Source organism: Eutrigla gurnardus, assembly GCF_963514095.1.
Source record: "Eutrigla gurnardus genome assembly, chromosome: 19".
Taxonomy (NCBI): domain Eukaryota; kingdom Metazoa; phylum Chordata; class Actinopteri; order Perciformes; family Triglidae; genus Eutrigla; species Eutrigla gurnardus.
Window position 1 is genome coordinate 4,931,786 of NC_139930.1, and position 16,915 is coordinate 4,948,700.

The following is a 16,915-nucleotide window of genomic DNA, read 5'->3' on the forward strand; positions in this document are numbered from 1 at the left end:
GCAACTAGCTACATCACAGGAAGTACACGGGCTGAAGCTTTTTCAAACATGACCGTTCTGTCCGTCTGACTGATTCCATCTTTACCGGTTTCTTTTCTCAGTTTCAGGAGAAAAATAAATGGACAGTAAACTAAAATTCACTGTTAACGGACTTGAGTCTGAATTATTGTACAGGAAATGAAAAACTAACATCTGTGTGTAATTGAAAATATTGGCCTGTTTTGCTTTGTTTACCAATTCACACTTGAAGATGGAGTCAGCAATTATGGAGAAATATTGTTGATTAAAATACAGTACTCATACTGGATTTACTGCCTTTGTCTTTATACAGTAATGTCCTGTGCACGCGCACCAGCGCCGCCTGTTGCTGATTGGCTGGAAAAGTGTTTTGTGGTTCAGTCAGTCACTTTGATTATTTCCTATTTCCAGAGGTATAGCATCTACGCAAATGACACATGAATATGTCGAAAATTATAATACTATTGTTAATTACATTTTCAAGTTTACATCATTTTATTAAAGTCACTCTGGGCTTCCATAGATTTTTCCCGGCACAGAATGGTTTTAAGGGCTTAAGGAGATATTCACTGAATTCACTCAAAGGGATATTGGATAAGAAAAGCTGACTGCACCTTTAAAACCATCATAATATTAACAATTCAGATTTAGTTTGAAGTTCTGCTGTAATTAAGCAGAATGATCCTTTTTAAGGAACCAACAAACTCTCAAACTGCTTTGCTTTGATAAACGTTCTGCCAGGATCCTTTTCTCGTCTAAAAAACACAGCTGGCCGACAAAACACTGAAAGTGGCAACTTTGTTTGGGATATCAGGAAAAAAACAGCTTTTAGCATTCGAACCTTCGAATTGCAAATCAGAACAGAACAAATCGTTTTTGGAAAACCTTCAGTCTTGTGTAAATCCAAATAAAATGAAATGTACATTTGTGTAAAAGGAAAATGTCACCCTTCACTGGTTGTCTTCATAATATACCGAACACCCGACTGTCCTCTCTTACTGCATACATGCTGGGGAACAGACCGGACCGTCTCGTGGACTTCAACTAGAAACTCTTGTTTTCTTCAGACGGCCAGGAGAGCATCTGCACCGCCAAGAGTCCAGAATCGTTTGTGTTTAAATACAAACTGGGATACTTCAGTTCATAATCATCTCATCAACCGAGACATGGAAGTGAACTGGATCCACTGATGCCTTAGAAACTGACAACTTCAACTGTCCAGGGAATAATCTTCTCATCTCTTAAGATTTAAGGTGCATTAAATCAGGTTTTCCAGTCCTTAAATCCACAAAATGTGACACTTAGAATCCACCACGAGTTCAAATGGAGGAAGAAGAGCCCAAAGAAAATCACATCCAGGTGTTTGTCCGTCCATAACAAAGTCTAAAACAAACCGCCAAGGACAGAAAAGGCTTTGGCCAAGATTTAGTTTGTTTCTCCATCCTTTGAATCCGTAGAAAAGACAACACGAGAGCAAATCCAAAGGCTTTTAGTGAAATCACAAGAAAAAGCTGTCCGATTGTCTTTAACATCAAACAACTTCACAACAGGGAGGGCTTTTGGCAATGATAAAAGCAAAAAGAACAAAAAACATCTTCTTTTTCTTTTTTAAATCACAGTTTTTAGCTGCAGACGTCTTTCCATGAGGATGTGTTGACCCTCTTCATGGATATTTTACTTGGAGTTGTTGAGATGGAGCCTGTGTGAGTAAAACACTGATGGAGAAATCTGTCTCGTTGGTTCTGTACAACAGCTGGAACAGAAGTATCTCACTTCAATCAAGCTTCGCTGAGACTAAAGGGGCTTCATTTAAGTTTGGGGGTATTTATATATAAATGTGTCCCTTTGTGTGTGACCAAACTAACCAGTCTGGATACTGGGTTTGTTTTTCCCTCTAGGTTTCCAAGCCTTTATAAAGTATCTCACATGGAGGTTATACTGGGACCAGTGTATGGATCTCAGTTATATGGAATCCCATTTTAGCCAAGAAAAACATTGATGACATGTTAGGAACAGCAAACATTAAAATCCTCTTGGTGAATCAGAACGATGAGGTAATAATAATAAAAAAAGAATACTTTACAAACTAATGCAAAATTATTATTTTGTTTAAAGGAGAAAGAAAAGTGTACCAAGTGAAACTTTTTTAGTCAAATATTTAAAAACTATGAAATAATAAATAAAAATTAAGACATGCTCTTAGTAAAAAATCAAATTATGCTCAACTTGATTAAAATAAATGAACAATTTTAATCTGCACAGCAGAATTTGAAATTAAATTTGTTAGCTTAGGGCCAAATTCAAATACATTTGAAACTGAATGTAATATTATGACATTGAACTCAGCTGCTCAGAAACTGTATTTGTGCTGACTATCAAAATTTTGTTTCATCTAATTCAGTTTACTGAGACACGCGTCCGGTCGTTGAGGAAGAGCGGTCGAGTGCAGATTGGCAAAACTATGGTCTGTGCATGTTTTTGTGTATTTGATTAAATCTAAAGTGGCAAAAACAAGAAAACTCGTCTTTTTGTTGCATCGCCCCGTCGCCAGGATACTAATTCACTGAGTGGTCAGCTCCGGAGACAGACCTTCAGTTAGCGGCTGCAGCAACTCAAATTCAGCTGGCATGGAGATCGCGGTCCAGGTTCACGCTCTTTATTTTGTGGCCAGATGTGTTAGCTGATGCAGGAAACAGGACAAGAAATCTCTAAGAACTTTTGATTTGTCATGTTTCCACTCTGCCAACAACTCAAGACCACATTTCGGAGGCCACGCTTCCTTCGTGGCTCCTCGCACAGAAAACCGGCTACGGAATAAAATTTGACAGTTTCTTAAGGCTTCCTGGGAAATCAAGAAAAGATTTTAAGGGGTCAGCTAATTTTTCTATGGAAAGTCAAATGCTACATAGACTCTGTCTCACTTGCTGTATCCTTTTGAAATCTATTTCTGGAGTAAAATAATTTTTTAAGTGTAATATAAAACCATGGCCAATGTTTTCATCGTCCCCAGAAAAAGCCGATTCTGGAGGAGTATCTATCCCGTCTTTATCCATTGTGAGAATTGTTATTTTTTGAGTCTTCATTTTTTGGAACAAGTGCGAGATCAAATGCATCAGATGTTTCAACATGTGCTGCATTTCTTTCTGTCATGTGGGAAGGGCTCGGGTCTCCTGCAAAGTCCTACGAAGTTTTGACCAGGTCATAAACGTAGATGAGGAAGTCGTCGTCAAACTTGATGAAGTAGACGGAGGGCTTGGCCTCCACCTGGTGGATGACCATGCCCGTTCGTTTGCCGCCGTCCTCTTTGGCGTACTCGACCTGTTTACCCACCAGGCTGTCCACCACCTCGCCGGGTTCCCTCTCCGTCGGGACACTGTCGTCTTCAGGGAGGTGGAGAGAGAGAGGGATGTAAATGCTTAGTATATGTATTATATTTCATTACTCTTAATATAGTAACTCTGTTACTGTTTTACTCTTCTGGGAAAACAAAGAAGACAAATAACAAGATCTCTATCACATAAGAAATAACTGAACAGTCAAGTATTTATCAATGTCATTTAAGAAGTCTTGAAAAATACTACTGAACACATTAAATAAATGTATTAAATTAAAAAGTAATTACAAAAAGAAACAATTGACAAAAATACAATCAAAACAATTAAAATAGTGAATTAAATGACAAAATCATTTTTAAATAAAGTAATTTAAAATGAAAAAGAAAAGGGAAAAAAATAGTCCCCTGCCCTTGCTGCTACTTTCCAATCACAGGGCTGGGCAATATAGCTAAGAAAAATAATATATTGTTTGGCATAACATCAGATAAAACCGTAAATTAATTTGGGTACTGTTTGCAATTATCAGAATTTTCAATAAAACAAATTAATAATGATATTGCTGCGCATTCCAATAATAAGGGAGTACCACAGAGCCCTGCCTGGGAGCGTTTACACCTGCCTATTAAAGTGGATGGAACTGAGATATCATACAAAAACTCAACACACATGGAGGACCAGCTGAGTTCAGGTAGGTTCCTTAGTAAAATCGCCAGCTGTTTAAACAAAAGTGGAATGAGATGACTCACTGGAGTCAGGCATGATGCGGAGGTCGCCCTCTTTGTAGTCGTCCAGCAGCTGGTACATGTAAAGGACCGGGTCTTTCTCGTAGGTGATGTAGAACCAGGTGGTCATGATGGGAGCCCGGGCCAGCACCATCCCCCTCCACTCCTCCTTTGGACCCTCCTCCGTCTCAAACATGTGCTCCACTGCTTTACCTATCATGGTGTCGGCTAGGTTCACGTCTGTGAGACGGGATTTCGCTGCAGGAGTAAAACTTAACGTCAGCGGTTTGATTCTGGCTGGGGAGCTTGTTGCATGCCAAACCTCAAAGTCTCTAAGGTTGTACTCCAATGCCCCTTCTATGCTGACTGAATAAAGACAAAACGTCTTTAAAAACTACAACCACTAAACAATTACACAACAGAAAACAAAAGAATGGATCAAACATGGAGAGACAGTGTGTCTGTTCCTCCTTACCATGGGATTATACTCTCTAAAGTGGCCTTTTCAACTTCCACCGGTCTAAGCTAGACTTTGAGCTAAATGCTAATCTTAGCATGCTAACGTGCTACCATTAGTATGCTAACCTGCATGCAAACAGTCACATGGTAACAGGCATGTTAACATCTAGTTTATGTTAATAGTGCTTTTCAGCTACTCGCTTAGTCTGTTAGGATGTTATGATGAAAATGATAATGTTACAATAAGAAGCCTGATGCGAGCATGTTCTGCCAAAATTAGCACTTAACTAAACATTAGCATGTTAGTGTAACATGCTAAATGTTAGCACATTAAGTTGTGCTGAAATTTAAACTCTACTTAACTAAACATTAGCATGATACGCTGATCCTGATGTGTACAAAACATTTGTATGTGACACGCTACATATTAGCATATTGCAATGTTCTGCGATCATTGACATGGCACTACACTAAACATTAGTACACCATTCATGCTAAATGCTAACATATATTGTGGTAAGTATATAAGATAACATTTTCTTGCTCGAAAATGTTCGTTGTTGCTTTATTTTATCGTTTAAATCAGTAAAAATAAAGACGTTCTTCCTAAAATTGCTGTCCACTGTTGGAACCAACTACCAACAGAAAATAAATCTGCCGCTACGGTAAATTCTTTCAAAAAGGAATTGAAAACCCACCTATTGTCTACTGCTTTTAATTAATCTTGTCCTTTTTTAGTTTTGTATTATTCTCTTCTTATATGAACCATTTTGTTTTGTTTCTGCAGGTTTAAGCTGTTTTAATATTGTTATTGTTTTATTTCATGTTACTTTATATTGTGTTATTGTTATATTGTTTTATTACTATTGTTATTCAAATGATCATTATTGTTTTATTTTATCTTGTTTGTTTACATTTTATTTATTTTATTTCATTTTAAAGCACTTTGAATGACAACAGTGTATGATATTGTGCTATATAAATAAATTTGACTTCAATGTGATCCGGTCCACAGTTCAGTCTTACCCAGTCTGTCAGGGAGAACTTCCAGCCCCTGAACCCTCTCGTCTTTATGAAGCTCCAGACCATAAACGCAGTCGAAACCATCGTACTTTATCAGATAGAGAGACGGGTTCACTGGCACCTGGTGGACACAAACATTTTAAACTCTTTTTGGACTCAGGTAACAGTCTAGCAGTGAGGATGCAGTGATACACACTTGATTAGGGATGTCCGGATCAAGTATTATAAGCCCCCTGATAACAGTCTGCCAAAACACTTCTATCCAACACTTCTATTTTGCTAGATAATACAGCTGCACAGTGCACTTACATTCAAAGTTTATAAATCAAACTTATGTACTGTATATGCTTGACTACTGAATAGTTCTGCATTGTATTCAGAAAAATAACAGACTAATCTTTTCGTCCTTGTCGCTGTCTCGAGAGAAGTTCCCTTGGAAGATATCCTCAAGTGTTGCATCGTGAAACCTTTGCATGAGTGACAGTCTCTGGCCGTCACCACCTCGGGAGTGACGAGGCAGCCAAACCTCCTGGCTAATCCAAAAATGGGCAAAGAGTTTGGATGAGGGTGGAGCCGAGGCGGCCCGAGTGACGGATCAGATTTTAACAACTAGCGACCTGAGAATGGGACCACCTGTCACTCATAACAGCCACACCTTTAATTATGTATTTAAGCATTAATATAATTTAACCTCCCATTTGAAAAACTGCCATTTTTGGCACTTCTTGGCTTCATTTTTCAGCACAGGAGGATGCAACATGGAGTTAACCTAAATTAAATACTACTACAAACACCAAATGCAGATGGAACACAAGATCCTGGTCTGCCCCAGATTTCTGCCAAAAAGTCGCCATTGTCACACTGTTAGACCACGTTCACACTACAGCTTTCCGTTGACGGATCTCATTGACTTTGCATGGGCTTGCGTCACAATATGCCAAAATTAATTCTCCATTGCATCGCTCTCATGAAAAAAAAAAAAAAAAAAGTTGAGAAAAGCTCAACTTTTCAGGCGCCGATGGATCCGTCAACCGATCAGATCGCGTCATGCAAATATATGTAATTAAACTACTCTGACGCTGGCCAATAAAATTGACATTTTGGTACGACCAGGGAAAGCACGCTTAAAAAGCCGATGTAAACCGATTCTTTATGATCAGTCCCTGTGTTTATATACAGAACAGAATATATACTGAACTACTGGTGGGCTCGGTTAATCGCTCCCTCAGTCAGTAATTACTCTGCTTACCTGGTCGAGCACCGCCCCCTTCCAGACCACGTGTCCTCCTCCTTCCTTCCAGACGTGTTGGATCCTGCAGCCGACGATGTTACGTCGTGGCTGCGGCAGAACTTTGGTGGTCGGACTCAGACTGCTCTTGTGTTTCCTTCCAGGAGACATGAAACAACACGGCCATGATTATCGCATATTATCTTCACTTTATCAGGATATTTGATCCCAATTATTTTGGCATTAATTAAATCACGATAATGCCAACCAAAATCCTAACTCACTTGTGGGGATTCTTTTTCTTCATCATATTTGCAGAAACACCTGGATGTCCTGAGGAGAAAAATAAATCACATCAATTCAGATTACAACTTCCTGCTGAGATAAAACAGTCGTGGTTATGTGTGTTCGAGCCAATATACTCCAGATCCTGCAAATCCCACGGACACTGTGTTACATTCTGCTGCTGTTTACATCCATACATCATATACGTCAAAGTTAAGTTACCATCATGTAGCAAAGGCTGTAACGAAAACTAGACATGGATGTCTTGTGTTCACTGACACAATATAGTCAGAAGGACAATGCTTCCGGGATGTTGAATCTTTAATGTTATGATGTCGGCCATGTTATCTGCCCACATAATTGTTTTTGTTGCAGCTGTTTACATTCCTTTTGATGCAAATTAAAAAAAAATGTTGTCTTGTTTTTTTCTTGTGTATCAAATGGACTACAACCGCATTCCTTGAATTATCTCAATACATCTCGTTTCAAATCTCTGCAAGTTGATTTTCATATAAATGAACCAAATCCAATTGAAATCCGTTAGAAAACCAATACTTTGTGTGTGCTTGTTAAAATGTGCATAAGTGTGTGTGACCTCTGACCTGCATCAGCTGTGTCTCTGTGTCCCGGAGTGCTCTTCATTCATCTGGAGGCAGGGAGGCAGCCAGGCTGCCCGGCCGCACAGCTACAACACAAACCTGCCCAGAGCTTCAACAACAAGAGGAGAAACACTTCTGTGAGGAAGAACAAAACAACATGGAGCCATGTGCTCTCTGTCAGAGCTGAACTCAATCAGTTTAGAACCTTCCTGACATCTAGTGGGGGAAACAACAACAACAACAACAAACCTTGTTGTTGAACACTATATCTTTACATAGCAGATAGTTGTTTGCTCTTTCCTGCTCAAATGAACATGCTAATTTCAATCACATTAACGTATTAATCAGATGCTAAAAGTAAAAAAGTCAGGGATCTAAAAATCTGTAATCCCTAATGAAACCCAGCATCAGTCTATCCACGGATTAGAAAATGACAGAAAGTAAAATAAATGCAGATTCAGCAGTATTTACCCAGTTTACAGTGCTCAGAAGTGCTGCTGAGATGTTTAGCAGTTTTCTGGGTTTTCAGGATTCAGGCTCATCTGCAGAACCAGACCTGTGATACAAAAACACAAAGTCAACCAAATTAAAAACAGGGCTGTGGCTTTCAGTGAATGGTTTCATAGCAGCCATGATTTTAAAGCTAATCTTTAGACTCATCTGTTCCTCTCTACCTTCCCCTCTTGAATGCTCATATGCTTTCCTTTTAAAACACTATCCTGTCTCTAACCTTGGGTCTTCTATTAAAACTTGGTCTTGACATGTTTTGTTTATGGTTTATTCATCCTACTTCAATCCTTAAATGCCATTGTTCTTTTGTGTAAACAGTTTCGTTTTAATGCTGTAGTTGCTTTAACCCTGTATGTGAAGGCGTCTGATGAATTTACATTCTGCAGCCTCTGGTGACCCAGCTGCGTTCTGCCCTGAACTCTGACTGCAGGCTGCATTATTCATCAGCAGGAGTCAGACCCTCTGTATTTTATTTATCACAGCAGCATTTTGAAGCTTCACTCAGCTCAGTTTATCTTTCAGATGTACTTCCACAACAAGAAAAACGGACAGCTTACAGGTTGTACGCCTCCGCCAACTAAGTCACAGTTTACATCCATGTCTGTCCAAAATGTCATCAGTTCAACATTTTATCCTCATAAACATTTGTGTGACATTGTCATAATTCCCAATAATTCTTCCTTGACCTTTAACCACCAAATTCTAATGAGTTCATCTTGAGTCCGGGTGGATGTTTGTGTTAAATTTGAATAAATATAAATCTGGGCGTTCCTCAGATATTGCTAAAGTATGAACGAGACAGACTGACGGACAGCAACGGCTGACGTTTATTACACCTTATTAACCTCTCACAACACAAAATTAATAGACTTCATGAGAAATCCAAAAAAGGTTACACACATGTACATATTAGGAATGGAAATGAAAATGTGTCACGATTATGCTGACCATAATAAATGCAATTCACAATATTATCTCAATAATCACCAAAATATGCTTTAAACGCTTAAAATGCCACTTAAACATGCTGCTATAAATTTGCACTTTATTGCAAAACATTTTTTTAATTCATTAAAGATGAGATCTTTCTTTAGTCCCTTTTAGTGAAAATGAATCAAATAATCTTGAATAAGATGACCATAAATCATAAAGTCTCCCTGCATAAATACATATAAAACTTTTTTTTAAATCAGGCTTTATTTTGTATTTCACGACCACGATAGCTACATGCTAACCAAAATTGTATAGGTTATTGGGGAAAATATTAAAAAGGATGCCATCATGTGAGCAAAATATGCGATGTTCCGAGAATGTGACTCAATCAAAAACGTTGCTAAAACCTAAATTCTATGTGTGAAAAGGTTTAAATAAAAAGAAGAAGCAGTATTGCATAACCGAGTTGTGGGCCATGTATTTCTTCCGTTAGGGGAGTAGAATATTTGTTTCACAATTTGAGGATGATATTTTGTAGAGGAAATCTTGAAGCAAAGTGCATCCAGACAAATGTTTTATAAAGAACTTAGTTGTTTTAAGAAAAAGACAGACTAGTATCAGTGTCGGCAGATTCTCAAGGTCAAGGTCAGGGTATCCTATTGGACATGAAAGAGCGGTATCGTGCCATCCATAGAGAAGACCTGGAGCAGTGCAAGTCCTGATCATGATACTTCAATTATTGAGGAAGTCTGCAGTGTATTATTTATGTGCAGGCAGGGTGTAACTCATCTGACCCTGTTCACTGTCACCTTCATGGTCTGCTCAAGTCCTTTCCCCCAAGGAATCTTCCAAACACTGTTATTCATGTAAAGCAAAGCTGAGAATATTCCAAATGAAAAGTTGTCAAAAAACTGTGAAAATATGAAGACAAGTTTGTGGAAAGAAATTACTTTAGAGTGAGCCTTACTGAACCCGACTGGTATGCAGACAAATTTGACTTCCCAATCAAAGAGCTGAAGCTCAATTTTTGTGAAGCTTTATTATATTCATTACCGACTGTTAGTTCACCAGGTAAATGCAAATAAATGGCTAGCAGAGAAATGACTCAACAAACTACATTTTTATCTCAATCTGCAACGTGGCCTCATGACTTTTCGTAAATAAACACGCCACTTTCTAAAGCCAAGTGGTGTTTTATCTGTACGCATTTTGCACTATCCGTGGGTATGACACGTATGTATGACACGCCAACTTGTATCAGACTGATCTCATGAAGTGGTGTATGTATGACAAGCAAACTCATATTCCATTATGGCATGTTATAACCACGCATAATCGCCGGTGAGGGTTAGGTTAGGGTTATAATTTCACAATTTACAGGACAGGAAAATTGTCATTTAAGTCAATGGAGGCCAAACGGCGAAGATAAACACAAGAAAAGGCAATTATGTGTAGTGATAACACACCATAATGGCATACGAGTTGGCATGTCATACATACACCACTTCATGAGATCAGTCTGCAATCTGAGCTGGACAAAAGAAAACTTGTACAAAACAAAACAACCACCAGAAAGCTGATACTCTGTTGGGACCAAAGTCGAACCAAACTCTAAATCAGAGGTTGATAGTGACACGGTGGCCGGACCCCCTATACCATATCATATAAAATTGTGTTGCTTATCAATCCGGGCCAATACCAATAATAATATATAGTATAATACTAAGCCATTTAAATAATAAGTGTTGACAGTTGGAAGAAAAAGGTTTGGGATTAAATCATTTCAGGGACCCCCTGGAGTAACTCTGCGGACCCTCTTTTGAAGATATCTGCTTTAAACAAAAGAGATGCTCGTTATTTCTCCTCACATTAAATTTAGAACAAAGTACAATACAATTTCTTGTAGGAATAGTAATTTGTATTCCTCATTAACAAAAGAAACAAATTCACTAAAACAGCAGTTTTTTGAACCACTAAAATAAATTAGCCAGCTCAAAGTTTTGACTTAACAAAAGTGCTGAAACATGATTGTCTCAGCACTTTTGATCAACTGATCTATTTGATCTATCAACAAAGAAACAAACAATTTGCAACTATTTAAATCATTTTCATTTAAAAAAGCTATTTAAACTACTATCTGCAACTATTTTAATAAGAAATGTATTGTTTCTGATACATTGTACAGATGTACGTGTGTGTGTGTGTCTCTTCTCTCAGTTTTCATACTTCCTGACTTAGCAAAGATGAAGCCAGGTGCTGAGCTGGTCATCCTGCATTGAGACAAGTGCCATATATTCACTGGTTCCGGGTTCTCCAATGTGAATATTGCTCATTTACTTTCTCTTCTATGATAGTAAAGTGTTTCTGCATAAACTGTCGGTCAGACAAAACGACCTATGAGAGGGCCCCTTAGGCTTTGGCAAATTACCATACTACCACAGTGTTTAGACGCTGCTGCTGATGTGATGTGATGTGTTGTAGTGACCAGCAGACGCCACCAGAGGTCATCTCTATAGTGCAACGGGCAGTTGAGCTCAGAAAGATGGAAACTCCATGTTGCCTGAAAAAACGTAATAGTTGTGGTGTCAGTTTTGCTTGAAAAAAACAACACAAATTGACACCTTTTCAGTAGTTATTTGTTTGCTTTCAAATATGCTCTTAAATTGGCTCTGAGAGCGACACCAATTGTTTCGCAGACACCGGTCCGGCACCATGGAGCATTTATGTATGTGTCCAGCTGTGTAACACCGTGGGCACCGTGGGGGTCAGCATCACCAAGATCGCAATTGGTTAATATATAGTCATAAATTAACCTATAGACTGACTCATGTAACCGATCAAAGACGTCCTTATTAACCATCAACATCCGTAGTTTATAGTGACCTGATTTTATTCGACTCCCAGTCTACCACCACCATCGGCCCCGTTCAGCCCACTGATCTGTTAATACCCCTGGTACCCGCTGTGTGTGTTGTCGAGAGAGCGGGAGGGAAAATGATCAGCAACGTTATGTGTAGCAGTGTTATGGTGGGCTGGCTTTTAAGGTGTGTGCCCGACATAATATTATTCATTTTATTCTTCTACATTTATTCTTGTACATTTTATTATTGTACTGCTACTGTGTGCCTTTAATTGCCCCCCGTGGACAAAGACATTTTTTTGTATTTAATACATTATTCTGCCAAATACCGTAGAGCCGGGATGGAATGTCAGGAAGTTACTGTGTTAGTACAATTTAAATTCTCACCTATAAAGACACATCAACTATTTCAATAGTACAACAACTTTATGTGTTCATCTGATCATCATCACGGCTTCTAACCAACAGTTTTATCACAGCTGACATTGAAAACTTAAACCAGAAACTAGAGACATTTTACAGCATTTGGCTGCAGCTGGTGGTAATTTCCCTCCCGTTGCCCCAGGCAACACATGATTAGCCTGTTGCCATGAGGGGCAGAGTGATGCTGGACAGCCAAGACTCATTCTGTCCACGACTTAACTTAAATGTAGTGAAACCAGAGAGGTGCAGCTCAGTCTTTGCACACTGAAAAGTCTATATCGAACACTGAATGTTTCCCTCTGGTCTCCCCTTAAACATCTGGACTATATCAAGTCCCAGCCCTGCACAACCTGATACTGCAGCTCCATGATTCAGCAAGAGTTTTTATATATTATTTTCTTTCCACTATCAGTCAGCCTGTATGTTTTAGGTGACTTTCATGCACACATTTGACTTGTAGCAGACTCAACGTTAGCAGGTCTCGTAGCTAGCAGAGCCTTCCTCCCTCCAGTTACACATTTCTGTCAGTGAGGACTGTTAAGTGCAAAGTGCATATATACACTGTAAAGACTTGCCAAAACAAAAACAACAATGGTTACTGTTCACTTTATGACATCAGACATGATGTTTTGGAACAGTTCAACTTTGGCTGTAACTTTGGAAACATTTTTGGCTAGCATCCGTGCTACAATGTAGCAGAGCTCTAACCGTGGAAACATTTTTGGCTAGCATCCATGCTAAACTTTAACAGAGCTGTAACGATGGACACATGTTTGGCTAACTTCCATGCTGCACTGTAGCAGAGATGTAACAGTAGAAACTGTTTTGGCTAGCATCCATGCTACAATGTAGCAGAGATGTAAGTAGAAACTGTTTTGGCTAGCATCCATGCTAAACTGTAGCAGAGCTGTAACCATGGAAACATGTTTGGCTAGCATCCATTCTAAACTGTAGCAGAGATGTAACAGGAGAAATTGTTTTGGCTAGCATCCATTCTAAACTGTAGCAGAGCTGTAACCGTGGAAACATGTTTGGCTAACTTCCATGCTACACTGTAGCAGAGATGCAACAGTAGAAACTGCTTTGGCTAGCATCCATGCTAATCTGTAACAGGGCTGTGACTGTGGAAACCCCCAGGTCTGAGTCACACACTACATAGTTTTGAGAAACAAAAAAAAATTGGCATGGGGCTGAAAGATGCAACCACGCCCACAAAAAACTCGACAAAGCATCTACACAAGACAGCTACAGTAGCCTGGAAAAGAGCGATGTGGCACGGGGCACTGAATTTGATGCGTTTACCTTTTATCAGACCACAAATGAGACAAGAGTTACACCCTGAAGTCAGTCCGCCTCACTGTCCCTGGGAAACTACTATAACAGGAGCCGGTGCCAGCTTTGAAGATGGACTAGCAACGAGTAGCAACACAAATTCAGGGCAAATCCTAGCGCCTCCGTCTCTGGAGCGGCCATTTGCTCTCCTTCTGCCTGTAATCTTCTAGCGGCCGAGGCAGGAACCCAATGCTAACTGGCCACCAGCCCACTGTCCTGCTCATTTTCTGTAACCAATGTAACATCAGCATGAAAACATTGTGGAATTAGCGAACGTTTGCACGCCAACTAGCGAGCCACTAAATTAACGAAATAAAATGTCATACTTCATCTACGAAGCACGTCACAGCATAGGAAAGCACATAGTTATGAACTGATAATCAGACATTACACTGATTCACCAGACTTTGTCATTTGCTATGATCGTAATTGTACATAGTGGTTATGAAAAAAGTCAAAAAGATAGAGAGAGGCAAGGAGGGCGGTCTGATTAGAGATTGTTAACACTCTTTTATCTCATGACGTAAATTAACCCAGTCAGAGATCTCAGAGATGGCCTTGCATGATTAGGGCTCATTTAAAACAGTGGATGGTGTTATGAGCCATTTTCAACAGTGAAATACTGTTTTTTTTTTTTTATTTATAAATCTGTAAAATATGTCAATATTAACACCAGTGTTGGTAGGTTTCATGACATTTACAGTCATATGATTTAGGTTATAGCTTAGAAAGAATGTTTAAATGTGCAGTTACTCTGCTGTCATTTTTCAATGCTGTGCTCACCACAAACAAAAATCTTTTAAATAAAAACTATACCCGTGTACGAGGGATAGCATGCTTTAATGTGATTGGGTGAATTTAAAGTTTTTGATTGCTATCTTCACCATGCTGGAAGAAGGATGTGCTGCAGATATGCAGCAATAATGCAGTTTTGGGTGCCACGAGTAAACCCAGTGTAATCTTTTATTAGTCTTAGAATTAGTTGTTCGGTGGGAGATGAGCATCAGCATTTCGGTCGGCGGGTTGGAGTTGTACTAGCAGCATCACACTGCAGTTGACCTTTGCTTTGATTTGGTTATAAGTTGGTAAAGGGGGCGTGGCCTTCAACACACTGAGGCGTTCAAATCAGCGTTCAACAGAAAACCCCAGCGCTGCGCACGCTTTTTAAAACATTTTATAAATGCATTACAGGAAATGCAGTAAATGTATATGAAAGGCCATGCTAAAAATCACAAACAGCCCCTGTGTTCAAATAAAGGTTTTTACTGCGTTCAGTCTCCACTGACAGCTGCATTAGCCACGTGTATTTCCCTTTTTTTCCATCTGTCAGTGTGAATGAAGTGGCTAGCTTGACCACTGGCTATATTAAAAAATAATACTCATAAATATACAGTCATCATCTGTCCTGACAGACGACCAAGCAGGTTCTGCAGGGCCAGTGTCAGCCATGTTGCTCGGGTTTTTTACTGTTATTTACAGCCCCGGATCAGGGGGAGTGAGGGGTCTCAGATAGGGCGCCCACGGAGGGACTGTGCGACAGCATTTCTGCGGCAAAGGCAGAAATATCCCAGACAGAGAGACAGTAGCAGACCGGGTCCAGTCTCCTGCTGTCTGCTGCTTCTTCCCCCGCCCCTCCCCCGCCAGACCAACCGTCGGCGGGAGACCGCCAGCGACAAAACGAGCGCTCAGTGTGTGTTGCTTTGGCCGTTTACCTGAGGGCTGACTAGCTAGCTGAGAGACAGGTGCATAGTTGTTTCTGTCTTACCGTTGTTATTTTTAAAAATGGAGTTCGGTGCGAACTGCGGCAGGTTTTCTCGCCTCCTGCTGTTTGTCCACAGAGTCCGTTTCGACTTCGCAGGAACCAGCAGAGACTCCACAGCCATCTCACCGCGGCACGTTAAGATACATAAGGTGAAACACGAGACTTCCGGTTACGCCTTCCACAATAAAAGCGCTTCTGCCTGAGAATAGGCAACGATGAGATGATAGCGTATATTACAAACAGGCCTATATTTAATCAAATTAATATAAAAAGGGGTAGCTGGAACCGCATGTTCCCCAAATTTAGATTCATTTTGGAACAGGTATATTATCGAAAATCATCCTCTCAACCATCTACTTACAGGTTATTCATATCGATATATGAAATAGTTGTTGAATGGTGTGTTGATTGTGCTTGGTTGGGGGGCCTTTATGGGATGATAGCCCCCACACTCGAAATGTCAAGTGTGCAGGTTATGTGGAAAAGCAACAATACAATACGCCTTTAGCAATGAAAGTGGATGGCACACATTTGATGTCAAGTGGAGCTGACTGCAGAAGTTTTGAAAGAGATATTATATTATCATATAATTTAGGCTGAGATGATATGGGCATCCTCTAATGGGCATCCATATCAGGCCACGGGGAAGACCCAGGACTAGGTGGAGAGATTATATCTCCACACTGGCCTGGGAACGCCTCGGGATCCCCCAGACGAACGGCTTGTGAACATAATAAGCTTCTGCAGGAGTTGGCGCTTAGCTTGTCAGAGAATGCACTGCTGTGTTTGTTATAAGTGGTCAAGGTCTGATTTTCAGGATTACCAAACATGAGATAGCAGCAGGACAGCAGGTATAAAATGCTTTGCAGAGCAAACACAGAATGTTGGCAGCTGATACAAACTGGGAATTTACCAGTATAACAGTTAATTGAGGAGAACAAGTCTTCCCAGATAAGATCATCATTTCATCACCCATGTTAAACTCTTGGTAATGGTAACAGTATGTTAAATTACTATGTTGTGTATTTATTTGTTTTTTGGTTTCCTCCTCCATCGTTGATCCCCACCCAAAATGTAATTCGACAGGGGAGTTGTTGGGGGTCAAAAAGCCATAGCCTCTAACCTAAAGTCAAATGCTCAGCTCTTATTTTTCTTCACCTCTTCACTTCCGGTCGTAATGCTGCTAGGTGACGCTCTTCACTCTCTCTCCCCGCCCCTGCCTCGCTCTGCCAAATAGTGCAACCGAGAGGAAAGACAAGGACACCGACTGGTGCATTAGGCTGTTTTTCCTTGCTTAATAGTGACCCCTTCTGCTGTTGAATGCGACAGTGGAGGAGACAGGCAGGGAGAGTGAGAGAGAGACAGGTAATATAGGGACATACATACAGACAGTTAGCTAGATAGAGGGACAGGTAAGATGGAAACA

The 16,915-nt window shown here is 40.0% G+C and overlaps 2 protein-coding genes across 3 annotated transcripts in view; both read right to left on the reverse strand.

Annotated features, from left to right (window-relative positions):
* The window catches only part of LOC311030317 (uncharacterized protein), a 242,164-nt gene that overhangs the window by 216,228 nt on the left and 9,021 nt on the right, over positions 1–16,915 (reverse strand). The window lies entirely within an intron of this gene.
* On the reverse strand, positions 1,614–15,630 carry LOC311029722 (spindlin-1-like). 2 transcript variants are annotated; one of them, XM_084035011.1, is made up of 8 exons: positions 15,493–15,544; positions 8,141–8,225; positions 7,673–7,778; positions 7,070–7,118; positions 6,807–6,942; positions 5,561–5,678; positions 4,100–4,333; positions 1,614–3,398 (listed from the first exon to the last, which is right to left on the reverse strand). In XM_084035011.1, exons 3-8 carry the CDS (start codon positions 7,710–7,712, stop codon positions 3,199–3,201), a joined length of 777 nt encoding a protein of 258 aa, XP_083891137.1. In that variant the 5' UTR covers positions 7,713–7,778; positions 8,141–8,225; positions 15,493–15,544; the 3' UTR covers positions 1,614–3,198. The 2 variants fall into 2 exon arrangements, with proteins under 2 accessions (XP_083891137.1, XP_083891136.1); XM_084035010.1 differs by lacking the exon at positions 8,141–8,225 and having other exon boundaries at positions 15,493–15,630.